General features: G+C 60.9%; 1 protein-coding gene across 2 annotated transcripts in view; it reads left to right on the top strand.

Annotated features, from left to right (window-relative positions):
• Positions 1–1,166: 1,166 nt before the first annotated feature.
• Positions 1,167–19,623, top strand: part of BCAR1 (BCAR1 scaffold protein, Cas family member) — a 38,879-nt gene continuing 20,422 nt past the window's right edge. The window contains exon 1 of one of the 2 annotated variants that reach the window (XM_074968304.1): positions 1,167–1,289. In XM_074968304.1, the coding sequence (XP_074824405.1) occupies positions 1,278–1,289 (12 nt within the window). In that variant the 5' untranslated portion in view covers positions 1,167–1,277. Of the gene's footprint in view, positions 1,290–7,534; positions 7,553–19,623 lie in introns of those variants that run through there. The other variant, XM_074968305.1, reaches the window with a different exon arrangement.

The raw sequence follows: 19,623 nt of genomic DNA on the forward strand, positions 1-19,623 counted from the left end.
TCCCCACTCGTATGCATCTTTCAATATGGTCTCAGGGCCCTAACTTAGGTCTTGATCTCATCATGCTGGGCACAAAATGTCTACCCTTAAGAGACGGGGAAAAAGGCCAGGAGAAAGAACAGATTATCCCCATTTTATGGAGGGGGCAGGGATGCTGGGAGTAGCTGTAAGCACGCATTGAAGCCAAGGAGATTACTCCCATGTTTTACGAGTGATGCCCATATGTAAGTGGTTTGCTGAACTGAAGCCGGACATTCAGCCTCCCTCAGTTCCCAGTGAGCACCACAATAAGAGGCCAGTTTTTCCTAAGGGGCATCAAATCTGTCCCTAGGTGTCCCAGTAGAAACTGCTGGCCACTAAGCACTTTGGGAAATCCAGCTCTGATTTCAGAGCTGAGCTGTGGAAAATCCAGCCACACGTGCCAATCTGGCCCAAAGGACTTGTGTGCACCAGAAAGTTTTATTGCTACAACAAACTCCAACTAATGTGGACACAATTAGACTGGTATGCAAGTGAGCAATTTCTGTATGACCCACACTGGTATGAGGTCCGTTATATGGGTAAAACTGGGTCCACCCTGAGGCTTTTAGCGGTATTATTATTGTGGTAACAACTCACAGCCGCCTCTGGCATCATTCTAGCATAAAACTTGTAAGCCAACCCGGCCAGAATGAGTTGCCCAGGGTTACACAGGCAGTGTGTCAGAGCCAAGAATCAAAGCCCGATCTCCTGGGTCCGGGTCCAGTGCTCTGACCACCCAGTCTCTGTCCCCCACACACTCACTCACACAGCCCACCTATCGCACACACACAGCCCATCTCTCTCTCTCTCGCTCTCACGCACACACCACCCATCACTCACACACACAGCCCATGTCAATCATATACACACCCAGCCCCGTGTCACACGCACACCCAAACCCCGCCCCCCTCACACACACTCGCACCCGCCCAGCCCGTCTCTCTCTCTTACACACGCGCGCGCGCTCCCCGGCTCGGCTCCCCCGCTGGGCTCGGCGCCGCCGCCTGCTCTCCGGGCCGCGGCCGGCGGTGGGCGGCGCTGGAGGCGGGCAGTTCCCTGGCCAGCCCGGCGCTGGCGGCCAGTCGGCCAGGGGAGCGCTGCGGTGCGGAGCTGCCGAGCCGAGCCGAGCCGGGCCGCGCCGCGCCGCCTGGGCCCGCGGGACGATGCGCTGACGGGCCTGGGACGGGCAGCCTGCGCCGAGCGCCGGGATCGCCGCTGTGCGGCCGGCGGGGCCCTGCCGGGGCCGCCCGGGGAAGATGAACTACCTGGTGAGTGCCCGGCCTGCGCCCCGCCTCGCCGGGGCCGGGGCCAGCCGGAGCCGCCCGCTGTGCAGCCGGGGGAGCGGACCGGAGCCCGGCTGGAGCTGGCGCTGGGGTCGGTGGCTGGGGATGCCCGGAGCGGGGCCTCTCTGCCCGCCCGCCCGCCGGGCCCATCCCCGCTGCCTCCCGGCGCCCCAAGAGCGCCCGCGGCGGCCCGGGGGTGTCGCGCTGGGGCGGCTGAGCTCGGCCCGCGGACGCCGCCGCGCGGAGGCGGATTCCCAGCCCCGCCCGCCCGCCTGCCCCGGGGAGCCGGACCCAGCTGCAGGGACGTGCCCGGGCCTGGGAGCTGCCGGGCGCCGCCCCCTGCGCCCCCCCGCGGAGACAATGCGGAGCCCCCCGGCGCTGGGAAGCCCGAGGCCGCGGCGAGTTTCCTGCTCCCGGCTCGCCCGCTGGCCGGGGCCCCAGGCTGCCTGCGGTTACCGGGCGCCCGCGGGGCCGGCCGGGCTGTGCCCTGTCCGCTGCGATCCGGGACATTCCCGGGATCGGCTCTGCCGGCCCCGGATCATGCCCCTCTAGACGTGGCACGAGCCGCCCCGCGTGGCTCCTGGGGATCCTGATCTGGCCCCGGGCCGCTTCCCTGGTGAGGCCAGGGGCCAGGGCGGGCGCCTGGGTAGCAGCCATCCACAGCTGGCAGTAGCCCGGCCATGCGGGGGCGTGCGGGGGGCTGGGTTTTTCTCGCGGTGGGGGGCTCTGAGTGGCAGGGCTGCGGTGAAGTTGTCACAGCTACGGGCAGGGGCTGGTTTCTGTGCCGTGGGTCAGGATCTGGCCTAGCAGCCCGGAGGGGGTGGGGGACAGTGTTTCCGAGGTCTGGAGCTGCGCCTTTGTCCTTTGAAGGAGATCTGAAACAGAAACCAGTGGCTAAATCCTCTGGGCGAGGCTGTTGCCAGCCTGTGGCTGCTCAGGGACCTCCCTGTAACGAGTTTGTTGGGGTCTCAGGCCAGTTCTTGGAGGACCTGGCATGGCCTGCTCTAGAGCCCACCCTTTGCTCCCTTTGGTGCTCCCTTTGCTCCCGTGAGCGCCTCTCCCCCCAGCGTCAGGGCAGGCACTTGCTGTACGTGCCTGTTGCATGTGTCTGCCTCATGCCAGCCGTGCGCTAGGGTCCTCAGTGCTGGCTACCGTGGCAGCAGCGGGTGCAGGTACAGGTTTGCTTGGTGCTGCCCCTGCCCTAGGGGTGTGCCTGGGATGGGAAGCCCCAGCGCTATCTGCCCAACATTGCAGTCCACTCCGTGGATGTGGGTTTACAGCCTGGGTGACTGACCCAGCTGAAGGTGACCTGGCTGTGACATGGGCAATTAGCTGGGCTAAGCTGGGAGGCCAGGGGGCATATTTCCCCCATAGGATCCCCTCTCCCAGCAGCAGTATGGACCATTGCCCTGCCCCAGGCTAACATCGGCACCTAGCACCTGCCAGCCCAGGATCTCAAAGCTCTTAACGAGGTGATGGCCACCATCTTGGCTGAGAGGCCAGGACTCAAACTGGTCATCTCCAGGGCTAACTGTGTGAGCTGGCCCGTGGCATGTGTTCACCCGTGACACTCGGTACCTTCATCTCCCCCATAGGGAGGGTCAGAGTCGGTATCCCCGGTTTACAGATTGGGACCTGCGGCTCGGAGAGGAAGTGACCTGCCCGGAGGTTGTGCAGCACGTCCGGCCAAGTGCCTTACTTCCAGGCCCTGCTCTCACCACCAGCCTGTGCTCCCTCCCTGACTCGGCCCCATCTGGGATGGCACAAGACTCTAAGCAGGGGGCATTGCTCCCCACTCCCACCCTGCTGGTGTGTTCTTGGGTTACCCTTCAAACCCTGCCCCCCCCTTTTCTCTCTGACCCCCAGGGAGCCCTTCCCACCACCGTCAGCTCCCTGTCATTGGGCTGCGAGTGCCCTCTGGCACTCAGCACCACCCCATAATCAGTCAGGAGTGGGCGCCAGAAGGCACTCCCAGCCCCTCTGTTGCTGGCCCCAGGAGCAAGGGCCCAGGCCCAGCAGCACCCTGACCTCACTGGCCCACAGGGGCCAAGGAGGCGGGCCTGGAACCAGGCAAGCTGAGCTGGGAGTCTGGGGTCTAGAAGCTTTTTACCATCCAAAACTGAGCAGCTGGGCCTGGCAGGAGCCTGGGACTGGGCAGACTTGGGACAGTGGGGCCCCAAGGCCCGTCAAGGACGGGTGCCAGATTTCCCCCTCCCAAGGCCAGTTTTACCATTGGTAACTGAAGGAGGAGGGAGGGAGCCGTTCCTGGGGAGAGGCCAACTGGGGGTGAATAACTGGCATGGCTGGTGGTTAGTGTGAGAGCGTAAGTGCTTTGCCTGTGCGCGTCAGCCGGCCCCAGAGCACGTCGTTAATGATTCACCCGCCGACAATCAGCACTCTCCAGGCCTAGCTAATCCGGCTGTGTGAGTACAGTACAGGGCCAGGAGAGGGGAGTGAACTCCTTTCATGTCCGATTACAAGCATTGTGGCAGTGCTGAGTGGGGCAGCCGCAGCAGGGACCCATGCGGCGCTAGCAAACTGTGAGAAGAGATGTGCCCCTGCGTCTCACCTGCCTTCCGCAGCGGCTCCCCGGCATACAGGTAGCATGCCCCTCGGGGCAGCGCCTGCACCCTGGGCTGGTGCCGAGCCATGCAAACCCACATGGGCCAGGCCTAGTGAGGGGGATCTTCCCCCAGGGCAGTGGTCTGTACACCCCCTTGCCGATCAGCGCTCTTGTGACACTGCACGCTATGGGCTCTCATCACAGAGCGGGGTTCTGCGGTCTGGGAGTTTGTGGCTAATATACTGGCTGGTCCCCTTGCTCTGTTTAGCCGTTCTCTGTTTAACCCCTTCACACCCAGATTTGCCCAGGGTTTGCTTGAGCAAGAAGGATCAAACGAGTAGCACCTAGTGAGTGGAAAGGTGGGGTGGGCTGGTGGAGGGGGTGGGAGTCTGGGTTTGCTCCTGGCTCTGCCAGTTGGGTCCATTTCTTCTCCCATGTTTTGCCTTGTTCAGATTGCAGGCTCTGTGGGGCCGGGACTGTCTGTCACTGGGGGTACATACAGTGCCCAGCGCAACCGAGCCCTGAATGCGATTGTTACCATAATACACACCAATAATGAAGGGGGAGTTTGGGGCCTGTTGAGCTGATGGTCCTCCAAATGGAATCCATTATCCTGCCTGGGCAGAGACGATAGACGCCTGTCAGAGGGCATGTGTTGGCTGCTAAGAACATAAGAGCGGCCAGACTGGGGAAGACCAATGGCCCACCTAGCCCAGTGTCCTGTCTTCTGACAGTGGCCAGTGCCAGGTGCTTCAGAGGGCATGAACAGAACAGGGCCATTGAGTGATCTGTTGTCCAGTCCCACCATTTGGCAGTCGGATATTTAGGGACACCCAGAGGGGAGGGGAGCGACTCCTTTCATGTCAGATGACCATCTTGGCTAATAGCCATTGCTGGACCCATCCTCCATGCTGTACTAGCCCCCTCCAGCTGCCAGCAGCTGCCGTGTGTGGCTGTAAAACCAGGTGGCGTGGGGTTGTTCCAGGAACAGGGCGTGGCAAGTGCTGAGCTTATCTGTCTCTGCCTTTCGCTTTGCTGGGAAAGTGTCGCTCCCAGGACCTGGCTCTCCTGGCTGCCCCAAGGGAGGATGAGGTGAGTGCTGGGTGTGAGGCTGAACCACAGCGCAGGCTGGGGAGGGACCTGCCATTTGTATGCCCCAAGGGTGCAGCTGCTGCACAAGAGCCTAAAATTGCTGGCGTGGGGCCCTGGGCAGGTCCTGACTGGAGGCTGAGCAGCACCCGCTTCGTCTCATTGGTTACCCTGCACAGCTCCCAGGGGGGCTTGCTTCCAATCCCTGGGTAGGGCTCATGGCAGACCCCTCAGAGAAGGCAACCAGTGTGGCTAGTCTTCACCAGACAGCCAGGGAGAGCCAGTCTTGGTGAGGAAGGATGGCACAGTGGCTTAGTGTCCCAGACTGGGACTTGGGAGACCCGGGTTCAAATCCCTGTTCTGCCACCAACTACCTGGGTGACCCTGGTCAAGTCACTTAGCTGCTCTGTGCCTCAGTTTCCCCATCTGAACAATCAGGGTATAGTGGGGCAGCTGCCCCACTCCAGTAAAACAGGGGTTAAAAGTAGGCTTGGAGAGGACTGTGGCAAGGAAAAGCTAGGCTGATTGGGGAAGCAGTCACAGCTGTGGCCAGCTCAATTAGGTCCCAGCTGGCCTGATAAAAGGGATGTGGGCCAGAAGTTGGAGGAGTCTCACTCTAGCCCTGGAGTGGGAAGGGCTAGCTGCCTGGGAGCAAGGTACCTGAAGCAGGGGAGTGCTGGGGAAAAGGGCAAGAGGAGCTCCAGCCTGGCAACTCCCCTGACTTCAGGCCTTGTTGAAGGCCTATAGAGGTACTGGGGCTGCAGAGGTGTAGCCTGGGATAGGCAAAGGCAACAGGTCCTACCCCCTTGCCAATGATGAGTGGCCATTACAGACTGCAGTCTGCCCCAGTGAGCGGGGGCTAGATGACAGGCAGTAGCCACTGAGGCAAGGTGGATTTAGAGGGTTGGGGGTTTGCCTGGGAGGGGAGACCTAGAGTATAGGGGTACTGCTGGGGCAGAACACCAGGGTAAAGGGCACAGGGCTCTGGGAGGGGCACAGGGCCAGCGGCAGGCGAGACACCAACCTGCAGAGGGCGTCCTGTAAGCTGGAAAAGAGCTAATTCCTAGATGACCAGCAGGAGGCGCTGCACCGGTGAGTTGTTGCTTTGCTATAGATGGTGTCAGGGTTCCCTCCCCCCGCTGAACTGTGGGGTACAGATGTGGGGACCCGCATGAAAGACCCCCTAAGCTTATTTCTACCAGCTTAGGTTAAAAACTTCCCCAAAGCACAAATCCTTCCCTGTCCTTGGATGAGTACTGCTGCCACCACCGAGTGAGTTAGACAAAGATTCAGGAAAAGGACCACTTGGAGTTCCTGTTTCCCTAAAATATCCCCCCAAGCCCCTTCACCCCCTTTCCTGGGGAGGCTTGAGAATAATCTACCAACCAGATAGGTAAACAAGGTGAGCACAGACCAGACCCTTGGGTTTTTAGGACACTAAAAACCCATCAGATTCTTAAAAAACAGAACTTTATTATAAAGAAAAAGTAAAAGAAACACCTCTGTAAAATCAGGGTGGAAGGTAATTTTACAGGGTAATAAGATTTAAAACATAGAGGATTCCTCTCTAGGCAAAACTTCAAAGTTATAAAAAACAGGGATAAACCTCCCTCTTAGCACAGGGAAAATTCACAAGCTAAAACAAAAGATAATCTAATGTATTTCCTTCCTGTTACTTACAATTTGTAGTCTTAGATGCTTAGTTCAGGTATGGCTTTAAGAGATGTATTTTCCCTGCCCTGGTTCCTCGCTGACCCAGAGAGAACACACAGAAACACAGAACAAAAATCTTCCCCCACAGATTTGAAAGTATCTTCTCCCCTTATTGGTCCTTTTGGTCAGGTGCCAACCAGGTTATTTGAGCTTCTTAACCCCTTACAGGTAAAGGAGGGATTTTATGCTACCCTTAGCTGTATGGTTATGACAGAGGGTAATAGCATGGGCCTGCCTCCCAGGGGTTTGGGAGGTTACATATGGGCTCAGGTGCTGTGGTGGTAGGGGCCAGATAAATACCATAGATAAGTGAGCACTTGAGGGTTTATGCGCTGTGTTGGACCCTCACCTGGTCACTTGCCAGAGGTGGTGGAGCTGAGCTGAGGCCACTGGGAGGTACTTTGGGCCAGTCTCATAAGGCAGGAGGTCACCTGGTCAGAGCAGGCTCTGCTGTGGTCTGGGGGGGCAATGGCCAGAGGGCAGGCGTGGGGAGGCGGAGCTTAGCGTCTGCTGTGGTGTGGGACAGGACACACCTGGTGTGGGACAGTGCGAGATAGGCCCTGGTGGACCCAGCGCTGGGGCAGAGGGTGAAGAGACCGAGGTACTGAGGCCAAGGAGCAAAGGGCAGAGCAGCTCCTGGGACTGCTCCGTCCTCAGGGGCGGGGAGGGGAGGGGAGGCAGCCCACGCAGCTCACAAGCCTCTTTGCGAAGACCTCCGCTAGAGCCTCCTTGCAGGTGCTGCTGCTGCAGTGACGGGCCACAGCTCGATGGCGACGGGCCTAGTTCGGGGGGCGTGCTCTGCCCCTTGCACACAGTGGCTGCCCAGGCACCTGGCGGCTGCCCGCTCCCATCCCTGAGAGGGACATACTCTGATGGCGTGATGGTGAGCAGACTGCAGGCCAGGGTTGCCCCAGTCCCGGAGGGGTAATGCGGGGAGCAGCCTTTCCTAAACAAGGGTCCCACCCCTGGGCAGCAGTGTCCGAACGAAGCCCAAGGCTCCTGGAGGGCTCAACTCCAGGCAGTGAATGTGGCTGTGGGTGTGAGCCCACTCGTGCCAGGGCATCCCCAGGCATGGGTGATCAGAGACTTGGCTCCCCCTATCTCTGTGTGCGGCAGCTGGGACTGGGTGCTGCTGGGGTGGGGGCAAATGGTACCTGGGCAAGACGGGCCTGGCAGACCCCCCACGGCCAAACTGCAGCCAGGAGGGAGCAGAGAATCCAGGGGGATCCCTGAGCAGGAGTTGCCAAGGCCCTTCCCTGCCTGGCGCTGGACTACACCTTGCCCATGGTGGGCACTGGGACCCGGCACCCAGGCTCCACGTGCTCCTAGCCTGCAGGCGCAGGGCAGGGCCTGTCTGCAGGAACAGTTCCTGCTGCAGCTGGCGTGCTGAGCTCCAGGGTCATGTCTGGGCAGGACGGGCTGCTGGAGGGGGAGGGGAAGGGTGGCGCTCCCATCCGGCTGCCTCCTCGCTCGCATCAGCTGGGCGCACCTGGGGCTGGGTGAGCTCAGCCTGCAGTGCCCACCGGATGGCGCTCTCCCACGGGAGTCCCAGCTGTGCTAGTGCTCTGGGCGGGGGCCTTTGCGGTTCGCTCTGGTGGCAGGTGTTTGTATGTGGGGGACGAGGAGGGAGCCAGCTGATGGGGGAGGACAATAAATCTGCAGCAGCTGCTGCTCTGCTGGGCTCCTCCTGCCAGTCAGATGCAGGGGGGAGTGGGGAGGGTGAATACAGTGCTGTGTCTACACAGAGGGCAGGGCCCAGGCTGTTCTGGGAGCATCCGAACTTTGGCCTCAGCCCTGCTGCGGCAGAGGAGAGGGGCCCTGCGAGGGGCTGGGACAGTTCCCCAGCTGCCATGGGAAGAGCACGTGGCTTGGCTGCTGTGATCAGCACCGTGGGGTGCTGCTGGGTCCCATCTACCCAGGGTGGGCTGCGTTAGCCAGCGAACCTGGCTCGCAGGCTGCTCCTGGATCCCGCTGGGTGAAAGGCAGTCATGTCCGGAGGTGGCCTTGCAGCAGGAGGTTGTATCGTGACTGTGGATCTCCCAGTGGACTGGCAGCTGGAGCCAGCCTGGTGTCCGGGGGGTACCTGCCCTCAGCTGCCCCTAGGGAGACAATCAGGGCTCGGAGAAACCCCTGGTCAGACCCAGAGCATTGTTAGATCCCATCTCTAGAGCTGAGTCCGGGGAGCCACTTACAACACAGGGAAACACTTGTGTAGAGGGGACCTGGCCAGCTGCCAACACTAGGCCAACCTGGTCACCGGCACGTGGTTCGGTCCATGTGTGATCCCACTGGGAGCAGGCCAGGGCACCAGTGGGTGCTCATAGGGATAGTGAGGCCTGGCCCCTTGCAGCGGGTACCCCCCAGACACCAGCTCCCGAAGGGGGCAGATCAGTTGCCAGGGTTTGGAATGATTTGGGCCTCACTTGTCATCATTGCAAAAAAAAGACGCACATGAACCCACCCACCTGCAGGCGCCCCACACATGCACCCAACTGGAGTCCTTCGTTGGGGGCTGAATCGCCCTGGTGGGGCTGGGCAAGCTAAGGGCAGCCCAAGACACCGTTGCTCTGAGTTTCCCTCTGCTCAAGCCTGCCTCTGAGATGGGCCCAGACGCTCTGCTGCCGCCCCAGCACAGCACAATAGGCTCTTCAGTCCTTCGTCCCCACCTGCAGCCACTATGAGCACCCTGAAGGGGCAGGGGCATCACCTGGGCATGGTCAGCAAAGGGGTTCTCTGCAGCTCGGTGCCCAAGAGAAGGGCTAGAAACCAGTCACGGGAGTGGTAGAGTGGGGGAAGGAAATGCCATTATGAAGGTAAAAGACCTCCCCGAGGGTCATAGCACTGGGCTGAGCCCCAAGCTGCTACTGGATTGTGTGCGCTGCTGCCCTCTAGTGGCCAGAATTGGGCCTGTTTGGCAATATGCCATAGGCCCTATACTGCTAATGGCTAGTGGAGAGTCTCCTGTAGCTCAAGTGGCAGAGTCCTGTGCAGGAGATTCTGGCTTCTCTCCCCACTGCCCCCAGCGTGTCCTGAGTGGCTAGGGTGGGCAGCACCATGAAAACCTTCAAGTCCTGGCAGTGGGGGAATTGTTATGATACCAAACCCAGTGGAGGCTCAGGTCTTTCCCATGGGTTCCTTCTGTCCCGTTACCACGAGTGCAGCAGTGTTCTCCTCCTGGGAAGCTTCCGATCCTGCCATACGGCTGCTTTGTTCAGGGCCTGCAGCCCCATCTTATGCGGGGAAGGGGATGGCAGAGGCCCTGGGTTACCCTCATTGGGTTGGGACCAGCCCAGGGGTGTACCATATTGAGGCCCCTCGCCTGAGCTCGGAGGTGAGGGGGACTCCCCCAGCAGAGGGACTGGCTGGCTGGCTTAGCAGGTGGAGGATTTACAGCCTGTGAGTTTGTCCCTGCTCTGAGACAGCCAGCAGTGTTTGCGTGGCCGTGTGGCCCAGCCAGCTAGGAGCCAACCCGGCCTCTGGTCCCAGCTCTGCCATTGACTCACCTGTGACCTTGGGCAAGTCTCTGAGCATGTGAACCAGGCTTGCCAACGCTGGCCTCCCATGTAGCTCCATCCCAGGGAGGGGCGTGGTGTTGTGCCCGATGAGCATTGGCTGTGAGGGTGAAGGGCTTGGTTCTGTGTCTGTTAGTGCTGGGATCTCTGAGAATTGGGATGGATCCCAGCACCATGCATCTGAGGAGCTGAAAACGGTTCCTTAGCCATCCTGGGGAAAATAATCATCCTTGGCTCTTGCTCTGCATTAATCTCAGTGCACTTTGCTGGGGGTCAGTGTCATCTCCATTTTACAGCTGGGGAAACTGAGACACAGCGGGGAAGCGACTTGCCTGTGCTCACCCAGCAGAGTTGGGAATAGAACCCAGGTTTTTCAAGTCCCAGCCGACTGCTCTGTCCACTAGGCCAGGCTGCCTTCACCCTTCTTGTGTTTCCCCATTGTTGGTGTCTCGGGGAAGGGGTACACCTGGCCAGTATTGGCTTTACCATGGCACCAGTGGCTCCATGGTGCCGGGCCCACACTCAGAAGGGGCCCCGGTGTCAGGACTGTGGCCCCAACTCCCCTCCCCACTCTGCCCCAAGGCCCCACCCAACGCTGACTCCTCTTCACCTGCCTCCCCACTTCTGGCCCCTGAGTGTGGGGCCAGTAGCGCAGCTGGGTTGGGCGGGCTTCTGGGGCTCACATCCCAGGGATGTGATCCACTCCCCAGCATGGCTCTGGCTTGGGCAATCTCTGCTGCCTGCCATCTGTGGGGCCTTGCCCACCTCCCCAGGCCAAACTGCTTGGGACCAGGGCACGGGCAGGGCTGTCTTGGGCAATGCATGGGTCTTGGCTGGCCCTTCCAGGCAAGTGGGTCCTGAGGGAGCCCGGCCCAGGCAGGCCCCACTCCCGCTTTGTCCTGGCTGATTGCACTGCTCCTGAGGGGCCAGAGCGATCTCCGACCGGCCCCAGCTGTGCTGCCGTCTCAGCCCACACCCACACATGGACATAGTCGCTTCCCAGCGGGTGGTGAGTGTGGCTGGGGGACAGGCAGGGTGTGGGGGAGTGGGTCTCAGGGGGATCTGGGGCAGGGGTCTGTGTGTGTGGGCGCTTTGGGCACTGGGGGGTCTGTGTCGGGTACTCCTGGAGGAATGAAAACAGGTCCCCCTGCAGATTTCTTTGCTTCCTTTTAGAAAGTGAGGGAGAAGAAAAGGGAAGCAGCCCTTGGGAGGAGCGGGGGGACTGGGAATGCCCGTGGGCATTGCCCCCAAACAGAGGAAGGTGTGGGGGGCACACAGGGTCACATGCCACTGCCCCCCCTTCTGTGAGTGCCGAGTTGCCCAGCTGAAAAAAGAGGGTGTTGCTCCACCGACTTTGCAGCTGGACCCCAGCATCTCGGCCTCCTGCTAGGTGAGCCCCCTCCCCCCACGCGTTGGGAGCCCCCCGCTTTCGGTGCGACAGAGTGACCCCTGTGGGGCGTGGCAGGGAGCAGGCTGGGGAGGGGATGGAGCCGTGGGGAAGGACGCGGGCGGGAGAGGAGAGGGGATGGGGATGGAGCGGCGGGGATGGAAGCAGGCGGGAGGGGGAGGAGAGGGGGAAGGAAGCGGGTGGGAGGGGGAAGGACGCGGGCGGGAGGGGGAGGGGATGGGGATGGAAGCAGGTGGGAGGGGGAAGGAAGTGGGCGGGAGGGGATGGGGATGGAGCGGTGGGGAAGGGACAGGGGGTATGGGAAGCGGGAGCCCGGCATGCAACATCCCATCAGCAGCAACTGGGACTCCCCCATTAAGCAGGCCCATCACACCCCCACCCTGACAAGCCCCATCTCCCCTGCAACTGGACCACTGGGATGAGCCCCCCACACACTCCCACTGAGCCCCACCAGCTGCACCAGGACCCCCACCCAAATGAACCCCACCTCCCCTGCACCCAGACCCCTCAGCTGAGCTCCCCACACCTAGATACCCCCCGCTGAGCCCCAACCACCTTCACTTGGAAGCCCCTGCAGAGTCCCACGGCCCCTGCACCTGGGACATTCCCTGTGCATCCAGATCCCCCACTGAGCCGCCCGCACCCAGACTGCCCCACACAGAAACCTCTTACCCGACCTGGATCCCCTCACACTAGGATCCTGCTGCCAGGAGGAGCGTGTCTGTCCACATCTGGAGCACCTGGCGCAGAGGGGCAGGGCTTCAGGTGTTTCTGGGGCAGGCCTGGCCCTTTCGCTGTGTCAGGGTCGGGTGCAGCCTCACTGCCCAGTCCCTGTCCCAGGGCCGGGGGAGGCTGTAGAGTGATCTCCCACCTCCATGCAGCTAGTGGCCTGTGCTCCTCACTGCCAGGCTGGAGCTTCCATATTTATTGACAAAAAAAATTGCGGAATTTTAAAATATTGTGTGCAGAATGAGGGGAGCGCTGGGCAGTGCGGGGGGCGCTGGGCCGGCAGTATCGTGTGCAGGGCACTGTGCAGTTTTGGTCAGAGGCCAGCAGGGAACCTCTCTGGGCGGGGGATGCTGGGCATAGCGGGCCCAGGGGGCACTGGGCATAGGGTCAGGTCTCAGTGAGGGGGTGCTGGGCATAGGGATCTGTGGCTGGAGGTCTCTGGGCAAGAGGGTGCTGGGCATAAGGGCAGGGCACTGGGCAGGGGGGCAGGCTGGCAGCACAGGGCTGGGCGTGGCAGTGTGTGTCTGTGGCTGTAAGTATGTAAATGGTGCCCTCATGCTGGGCTGCACGGAGTGCGGCTGCTCCTGCCATGCCGTGGCCTGCCTCATTGTCCCCGGCCGGCCCCTCGCTCTGGGGACCAACCACCCCACCCCACCCCACCCCACCCCACCCCATGCCATATTGCTCCCAAGGGGGCCCACAAATATGTTTGGCGCTGGGTCCAAAAAAAGTTAATCCAGCCTTGCACCTGGCCCCGACTCCCTGCAGTGACTCCCAAGTGGATTCCGCCCCCCAGCGTCCGCCTGCTGGCTGCCTTCGCCCGGCTGTGTCTGGGAGTGACACCAGTTGGGTTTGGGTAGGCAGCACAGGGGGAATCCTCAAAACTGCTTAGCAAACAGCCCTGTGGGGCTCAGGCGTGCCTCAGGCCTCGCCTGATGCAGCAATCCAGCAGAGCGTGGAGCTTCCGCCCAGCAGTGTTCTGTGCCCCAGGCTTGTCCTGGGCCAGAGAATGAATGCACCCAAGCAAGGAAGAAGGGGTGCAGGATTTCCCTGCAGGGCTGCTGATGCTCCTCTTTTGAGAGCTACTGGACAAGCCCTGTGGCACAAACAGACCAGCTGGTTGAAGCAGGTTGGTTGCTGGTCCAGCTCACCATGGGGAGGGGCTGCTATGGGGCCAGCCAAGGGCTGGGGAGTTGAGCTGCGTAGTGAACGTCTGGCGCTGCCCCAGGTGGAGCTCTGTGCCCAGCTTTGCTGGGTGCTGTCTCTGGGTCAGGTAGGACCATCCCTGTAAGAACTGGCCCTACCTCTGGGGCTGGCTGACTTGCAGGATTGGTGATGAATTCCAGAGCTCCTCCAAGCCAGGTCAGGACTGAGATTCAGCCCAGGGCAGCTGGGCTTCCAGGCTGTGTGTCACGAGTCGGGAGGGTCTCAGAGCAGATCCCTGTCACTGAGACCTTCACCGCCACAGTTGGCATCACTGGTCCCTTGTGGCAGCCAAAGCAGAGGGGGCCTGAGCGGAATGGAACATGGTTGTTTCCGCCTCGGCAAAGGGAGTGGCGAGAGAGGGCATCAGACTCTGATTTGCCACCCTCTGCTAGCAAAGGCAGCTCAGGCCAAGTCCTGCTGGGATTTCCAGTTTTCTCCTCCATCGAGTTGATACGGACACAGGATCCTCAGCAACATCCACTCCTCCCTATTGCTCATTCACTGGCTGCCCTGTGATGCCCCTCAGGACAGCTCAGCCACCCAGGAAGAGACCGAACGCCCAGAATCCCCGTCCTTGGCTTGCCAGCAAGCCCAGGGCCAGCCAGTGGGAGTTCAGGCTGCACAGAGCAGGTGCCACCTGGGTTGTGCTGCCCATTCCCGGGGGCTCAGCAGTCACGCTGGCATGGCCGTTTCCCATGTTGTCGTAATAAATCACCCTCCTGACATGTAGAGCATGGCCCACCACAGCTCCAGGCCGGGAGCCCTCCTGGCTGGCCAGTGAGAGGGAAGGGAAGAGGCCGTTACAGCGAATGAGCAGTGATCCGGTGGCTAATGTTGGATTCTCCACCAATCGCGAGCTAGGGGCGGGTAGGGAGCAGTTCTTCATTGTGTGACTGGGCCGCGTCCGGCTCCCGGATCCAGGAGGCTGCTCTACAAACAGCCGTTTTGTTGTTCTACGTGAAATGTCCTTGGGGCTTTTCTCTCTGTGTTTCTGGCCAGGCGCCTGCCAGCCTGCTCCCACCCAAAAGGCCTACTCACCCACGGGCATAACTGCTCCGCTCTCAAACTGTGGCACGTGGCATGGCCCTGCCTGGCGCGCTCCAAGCCTCTCCACACAGGAGTGCAGGAGACGTGACCTGCAGCCCTTGCTGCCCGGAGGGTGGGAGAGGGTCCCCATTCATCGCAGACTGCAGGGCCGGAACAGATGCTGCCAGGGCTACGTGTGACTCTCAGTCCGCCCGCCCCATGGCAGCGAGTTGATCAGCCATCCCCTCTCGCCCGTGTGAGCTGCTCTTGTGCCCTTCCCTGCTGTGCCCAGGCTGCTAGTCAGAGCCCAGCCTGCCCTGCCGCCTTTGCTGGATCTGCCAACAGGGCAGCAGAGTAAAGAGTTGCCGGCTGGGCTGGAGTGCGGGAAGGTGTTGAACTCCCTGCATTCTCTCCCCCTTCCTTTGAACAGCAGGAGGTGCCCCCATGGGTCAGGCCTCACCCAGTCTGATTGTTGTTGAGGGGCAGACGTGTGCTTTCCTCCTTGGGGCTCACGCAGCAGGGAGGCAACGGGCCCAGGCTTGTGCCCTCCATGCTTGGGGCATGGGGGCGGCTGGCTTGCTGCTGGGCGGTGGTTCCCCAGAGAAGCCGTGAGGCAGGAGCATTAACAACACACACTTGGGTCATACGCCTGGAGGCCCCCAGCAAAGGCGCCTGGGGGACGCAATGGTCAGTGGGATGCGATTGGCAGGGGGAGAGCTCCGGCGTGACCCTGGCGTTAGCCGTGCCAGGGCTGGCGTTAGGGGCTACCAGTGGTGTCAGTTTCCGCAGGGCTCTAATGCCAGCAGTGCCGCTCCTCGTAGCAGCCGTGCTGCCGGCTCCAGGGAACGGTCTCGGAGCTGATCCCTGGCACAAACAGGCATTGTTCCACGGGGCTTCGAGCAGGAGGGTCCCCCACCCGTGCTTGGGCCTTGTGCCAGCGAAAGGCCCTCAATTAATCCTGGGCTGGATTTTTTCCTTTCCAAGGGACCTGTGAATGGTCAGGGGGCAACTGAAGGACTGGCAGGTTGGGGGTACCATCGCCGAGGCTGGTGTCGCGCCAGCAGCCTCCACCGAGGAGGGCAGCACGGGGTGCGTTTGAGTCTTCCCAGTCCGGTAACCCTGGCGTGAATCCAGGGGTTTGGCTAGTGGACTGAATTCCAGTGGCCTTTAGGAGCAGTTGCTTTGCTGTGTGGGACGCCAGCAGGATCAGGCAGGGGTGCGGTGGTTGTGGGGAAGGGAGGGGGACATACTTCAGACATCTGTGGGGGAGAGGATGAAATTCCCCCCATGCGGGACCTGGAGAGCCCTCTGGGCAGCCACGGGAAGTCCTATTCCACTGGGAAGCCGTTGTTCTCTGTGACCTCAGCCAAGTCGCTTTCCCTTGCTGTACCTCAGTTTCTCTGTCTGTTACATAGAGGTAATGACTCTTCCCTAGGGCCCACCAGTGAATGTGAGGCTGGACTTAGTGATGGCTGGATGGTGCTTTTGAGATAACTGGGGGTCATCCCTTTAGACAACAACACTCCCCGCCCCCCATCTCCTTGGCAGAGCATCGGGTCATCCGGTTAGACGTGGATTTCTGTTTCCATCTGTTTTCATACCAGGATGCACCCAGGGCAAGCTGCTGGTGACCACCGCCTGGCATGGAGCCTTCTGTGGCTCCGATTGGCGAGCTGCAGGAAAGTCAGGCTGGGGGAGGGGTGAGCTGGTGAGCACGGGGTGCTCTTCCTGGTGAGTGGCATGCTTCTTGCTAAATGCCTGCGGAGGGCTGGGGGCGAAAACCTGGCCTTGGTTGTAAGTGCCGCTCGCATGAAAATCCGGGTGGGGACAGACGGGGCTTCTGGCAGGTTCCTTTGCAGCTGTCTCTTTCCAGTTTTCTGTCTCTCACCTACCATTCTCCAGAGGGGTTCTAGCCCAGCTGTTGCTGGTTTTCCAGCAATCAGAGCAGGTATTGAGCCATACTGTGCTGCCAGTCTTTGGGGGTGTCTTAAAGCCCCAGCTCCTGGGAGCATGTGATTCCAAGAGAGTCGGCTTTCATTCAGAAAGATAATTAACTGTCCCGTCTTCGTGGTGGCAGAGAGAGCGGGAGCCGTGAAGGCTCTGAGACAAGACAAATGAAAAGAACCTGGCATTTCTTATCTAAAATGGAACAATTTGTACGCCTGGTTGGGGGGGCCAATTCGTGGATTTTGGTTGGTGATACAGTGACCCCAGGGGTGAAAGGTGTTTCCATTTGGGATGAACGCTGGCTACACACCCCACTCAGGATCCTGGGCTGCTATCACAAGCCAGGGCCTCACGCCCAAGCTGGGCCAGGTCTGGAATACTCCAGTGCCCCAAGTGCTGCTCCCGCTCGGCTACTCGCCCTACCTCCCTCGCCCGCTACACTGCCATCCCTGCTGACCAGCTTTCCAGCTGCCCCTCCCACCATACCATGCTGTCCGTGGGGGAAGCACTTGATGCTTGTACAGGCCACCTGCCCAGGAGGTTCCCAAGGTGCTTTGCCAGGATGAGTGATGCCCCTGTGTCTGTGCAATCTATAGGTGGGGAAACTAAGGCAGCAGTTGGCAGCGGAACCCAGGAGTCCCAGCCCCTTGTTCTCTGGTCTAATCATTAGACACCGGTGCTTAGTGCTAGTGAATACACTGCAGTCAGCTTTAGAGAGTTACTGGGGAACATATTGGAGACCCCCCCCCCCCAAAGTGTCTGGGACAGGGGCCAGCTAGGGTCTATCAGCTAGGGTCCCTGTTCTGCTCTCAATCACATAGGCACAATGCCCTGGACAATCAGTGAGACCAACACCAGAATTGGGCCCTTCCAACAGAAAGTCATTGGGACTGGGAGTCGGGATTCTGGGACTCTCTGATTCTGGGGCTCAGGCCCCTGCCAGTGCCTCAGTTTCCCCGTCTATAGCAGAGGGACAATGATCCTGGCCTGGCTTTCTGAAGTGCCTCCTGTTTGGGGGGATCATGAGGTCAGTGTTGCCATCCATGAACCACCCCTCCCCCCGCTCCTCCTGTCTGTGCCCCATTCCCATGGCAAGGGGCTGCTTTCTGATGCTGCTGGGCACTGCTTCATGGTTCCATGGGTCTGCAGCCTCCCCAAAGCTGCCACCAGTCCCCGATGGTGTCTGCCCCCCTCTCAAGCGGCTCGGGCGACGTACAGCCTGGCACATGGGGCTGGCACAGCCAGCCTTGGGTCTGGGGCATCAAATGGGCTCCGAGCCTCCTGCTCCCCCACCCCACCCCATGGGCTGTGCCTAGGCTGTGAACCCAAGGGGCAAGGTAGTGGAAATCGGGCCCCAATTCTCAAAGGGCCAGGCCCAGTGCACGTGCTGCGAGTCCTGGCCTTTGACCACATTTGATCTACCCCCAGGAGGCTGAGGCATTGCCCCCCCACCACACCCCTCCTGGCAGCGCAGGCAGATGGCAGCCTGGCGGGCGCCGGGCGGGGTGAGCCGCGGGCCCCATTCCCGACCAGAGTCTGGCTCTGCGAGGCTTGGTGTGAGCAGGCTGTGTTCTCTGGGGTTGGCTCAGTGGCTGGGCTGGAGCCGGGGAATTCTCCCCACGCTGACTCACTGCGCTGGCACTTCCTGTCCAGCGGGCAGGGGCAGGGGGAGGGGGAGGGGGAGGGGGAGGGGGAGCCGGGCACCTGAAATGGAAGCACAAGCCGGATGGGAGCGTGACGCGAGGGGCCTCGCCTGTCGCCGGGCGGCCCAGCTCCCTTCCCCTCCCCAGCTCCCTTCCCCGCAAGCGACTCTGGAAGGATGCGAGCTCTTCCTGGCAGGAAAAGCAGGCAAAAGGCCATATTAGGGAAAGCTCCGTCCTGGCCTGCTCCCCTGAGCCAGGCCCCCGACTCCCACTGTAGCCACTGGGGGGGCTCAGCAGCGCTGTAACGACCCGGCTCTCCCCAGCAGGCTGCGATTGGGGTTTACACCTTTGCCCGGGGCAAACAAGCGACTCCGGCTTTCCACCAGGCTCTGCTCTGTCTCCATATGGCCCCCCCAACCCAAGACAGCATTGGCAGCCCCGGTGCTCGGAGCCTCCCGGGGATCACAAGATGGGCTTTCCAATGGGGAATTTCGGTTGGCTTGTTGTTTGGGGCTTTTTGTGATTGAGCATCTGGCTTTGGTGTATGAGTCGCGTTTCTGAGCTTTTCTCAGCCGTGACGCGGGCTAGAGAAAAGCGGCTGGAAATAAACCAGAGCTGGGATCCTGTCATTGTCACAGGACTCCCGTGGCTTGGGGACCGCCTTCCTGCTCGTATCCTGAACTGGCGCTAAATGCGTGAGAGCTAGGCCTACCTGCCTTTGCTCTCCCTCTTCAGGGCCTGCTGGGCCTAGCTCTGGAGGTGGGTTTGAAGTCAGTGGGGATGGGATGTCCCAGCTGCTGGCTTTGCTTCGGTCATCACTTCCGCTTGGCTTTACACCAGTGTCATTCCAGTGGGGTAACACCTGATGGGCCCGTCCTGCTAAGTACTCAGCCACCGGGGGAGGCCCTCAGCGGGGTAGGACCCTCAGTCCGGTGTCGTTTCTGATCTGGCGCTAGCCGCTCCCATATGGGGATGGGGCTTGCAGCCCCACTCAGCGCCTTGCAGGGAATGAGAGCAGGATCGGGCCCCTCTCTGGGCAGCCCTGGAGTGAAGGGTCCTTTTCCTGGCTCACTTCAATGCTGTGAATTAGCCATGCTATAGGAGGTCACTGGGCGCTGTCCTTGCTGCTTCCCCCACTGTGCGCCTGGGCCCCTCCCTGCCCCTCTCAAGGGGCCTTTGCAGTGGGTGCTGCTGGAGGAATGGCTGACCTCTGGCATCTGGCTTCCTCTGGGACCGGCTGGAGCTGCCCACTGGTCCCTGGTTCCCTGCATGGTTGAGCCCTGCGCCCTCCTGCTTTCGGGGGGAGCCCCCAGCTGCTGGGAACTTCCCTCTGCAGGGGGCAAGTGGGAAATAGAGCTGGAGAGTCCAGGGCTGAGCAGTTGGGCTCTCAGGAGAGTGCAGGGAAACCATGTGCTTCCAGTCTGGACAGGGCAGACAGGAGCTGGGCCTGCTCCCCCCAGACAGCTCTGCTGGTGTCCCTCAC

The sequence above is a fragment of the Natator depressus genome, chromosome 12, assembly GCF_965152275.1.
Source record: "Natator depressus isolate rNatDep1 chromosome 12, rNatDep2.hap1, whole genome shotgun sequence".
Lineage (NCBI taxonomy): Eukaryota > Metazoa > Chordata > Testudines > Cheloniidae > Natator > Natator depressus.